The 2,589-nt window shown below is 61.7% G+C and overlaps 1 protein-coding gene across 1 annotated transcript in view; it reads right to left on the reverse strand.

The window, feature by feature from the left end:
* Positions 1-302: 302 nt before the first annotated feature.
* The window catches only part of GLI3 (GLI family zinc finger 3), a 324,180-nt gene continuing 321,893 nt past the window's right edge, over positions 303-2,589 (reverse strand). The window contains exon 14 of the mRNA XM_045286286.1: positions 303-2,577. Within this exon, the coding sequence (XP_045142221.1) occupies positions 519-2,577 (2,059 nt within the window). The 3' untranslated portion in view covers positions 303-518. The remainder of the gene's footprint in view (positions 2,578-2,589) is intronic.

Raw genomic sequence — 2,589 nt, forward strand, 5'->3', positions numbered from 1 at the left:
AAAAAGGGGGCAGGCTTACCATGAAAGAAAATGAAAAAGGCTGGGGTTCGAGTTTGTGTAACAATACTGATTCAAAGCTGATATGGAAGACAGTTTCTCCCTAGAATACTTTAGGGTTTTTCAAAGTCCTTTTCCATAAAAGGAATATACTTGAAACACATCCCAATCAGGTGAGATGAGATCGCTAGAACACATACACCAAACCTGCGGCCCTCAAGCGGATTCCAACTCAGCACCCCCACGCCCCCTGCAGGGCAGAGCAGCACTGCCACCCAAAGGGTTTTCCAGGCTGTGAACCTCTGTGGAAGCAGCAGGCCACATCTTTCTCCCGCGGAGTTGCTGGTGGGTTTGAACCTCCTGCGACCTTTCAGTCAGCACCCAAGGACTTTAACCCCGTGCCACCAGCTCCGGAAGGAACACGCACAGGACTCAGAAAACAAAACAACACAACAGAAGGGTCCATTTCATCTGTTAACCTCCTACAGTTTATGCAGGTTTGCTGTCCTTTTTCCAAATGCCTACTGCAGAACTGCCAGGAATTTGCTTTCTTCTGCAAGGGAGGTCAGCAAAGAGCTCATGTCCCCGATGGCCATGTTGGTGGTGCTCACAGACAGCGCTGGGAAGGGGAGGGCCGCTCGGGGAGTGGTGAGGCGGGAGGAGCTGTGGGAAAGGTTCTGAAGGATGCTCGGGCTCAGGGCTCCTGACAGCAGGCTGGCGTGGTCCCCGTCATCGATGATAGCATCAAAATCAATCTGCACCCCCTCTAGGTCATGACTGTCCAGGCTGTCCACTGTGCTTGTCACCTGGTTAGCACCTGGGGACAATAACTCGGAGTTTTCAGCGCCGCTGGCTCCCTGGAGCAGGCAGGTGGCTTCGGACATGAAGGAGTCAGCTTTAGTGTCTTGCTGACCGAAGCCCATGGTTTGGTCATAGAACTGACCAGAGTAATTCTGTAGATTTCCACAGAGCTGCTGGGGCGGCCCCTGCATTTCCATCTTGATGCTATCCACCCTGCAGGTCTGACTGGGGTCACTGACGGGCCCCTGCTGCAGAGCCAGGCTCCCCCTGGGGCCCAATGGGCGCCGGTTGCCCCCGAAGCTAGTACACTGCTGGAAGCCCCTGCTCACGGCCACACTGGAGGGCTGCATGCTGAGGCTCTGCAGCCCAGTGAGACAGCTCTCTGGCCCTGGATAGACACTGGCTTGTGAGGTAGCGCTTACCTGCCCTAGCACCCCCTGCCCAGAGCGGCCCCCACCTTGGTGGTGCATGTTGTCGCTAATGAGCGGGGCAGCGAGGTACCCTTGTCCCACCAGATCTTGGTTTGGCAGGCCAGTCACCGTGTTACCAACTGACTCCCCAGGGGCCACTGGCACGCCGAAATTGGCCTGGCTTCCATTCCCTGGCACCATGACCCCTTTCAGCTTGGATCCTTGAACCCCAGAACCACAGGCACTGTCCAGGGGGCCAGGAGGGCCTGGCTGCCTGTTTAGACAGCTCCCATACTGTGGGGCCTTGTAGGGCTGTTCGTGAAAGCCCTTCCCATTGCTGCTGCCGCCGCCACCACCACCATGAATCACCAAGTGCTCGGGGCTCCCGTAGGAGCCGCTGTTCTCCCCGAGCCCAGGGTACCCGCCTGCGGCGGCGCAGGCCCCGTTCCGCAGCGGAGGCTGCTGCTGGACCACCATGTTGTTGTACAAGCCAAACGCCCGAGCCTGCGGCAGCGGGGCGCGCGGGCCACACTTGAGCTTCGAAGTGGACAGCTCGGCACTCCCGGAGCTGACCTCGTTCCACTGGATGGGCAGGTCGCTCTTCCTGCCGTCTGCGCACGGCGGCTCGAGGCCCCGGTACGGCTGGCCCACGTGGCTGTCGGGCAGCGGCGGCGGGTCGAATTCACTGTGCACGCTGCCCAGGCCGGGCGCGTGGGGCCCCTTGGCCTCCTCCAGGATGCTGGCCTGGAAGTGCTGCTCACAGCCTGCTTGGTTCTGCGAATTCAGATACTGCACCACGTCATCCGGCAGGAGGTCGTCGTCATTCAGGCTGGCGTCCGCCTCCATGGGCAGCGCCTCCAGGGTGACGTTCTCGCTGATGCTCGGCGGGCAGGGCGACGTGTAGAAGTTGCGGAACTGGCTGCCCTCGGGCCGCGTGTAGTTCTGGAGCGCCAGGGTTCGCTTCTCCGCGGCCGGCGGCCACACCGGGGCACTGCAGCTGCTGAGACTGTTGAAACGCTGCACCCTGGGCAGGGACAGGCTCTCGGACACCGTCCTCACCGGGTCGCTGGCTCTTCGCACGCTGTTGCCCAGCGCGTCCCGCGGGAGCAGATGGCGCCGGCCGTAACTGTGAGTGCCCCCGTCGCTGCATCTTCGAGGAGGGTTGACCGGGGGCAGGGGGACCCCGGACTCCCGGCCGTCCCCGAGCAGGGCCATGCGCGTCTTCAGGCTCATCCTCTCCATGTTGGGCAGGGGCGTGGGTGGCGGCCCGCCGGTGGCCGCAGCATACTTGGCCTTCAGGCGGTACTGCTGGGCCGGCGTGAGGCTGAGCAGGCTGGGCAACCCGTCGCACTGGCTGGCCTCGCTGGACCTCCGCGAGGCG

Source organism: Echinops telfairi, unplaced genomic scaffold (genome assembly GCF_000313985.2).
Source record: "Echinops telfairi isolate 266 unplaced genomic scaffold, ASM31398v2 ScPeMD7_7;HRSCAF=31, whole genome shotgun sequence".
Classification (NCBI taxonomy): domain Eukaryota; kingdom Metazoa; phylum Chordata; class Mammalia; order Afrosoricida; family Tenrecidae; genus Echinops; species Echinops telfairi.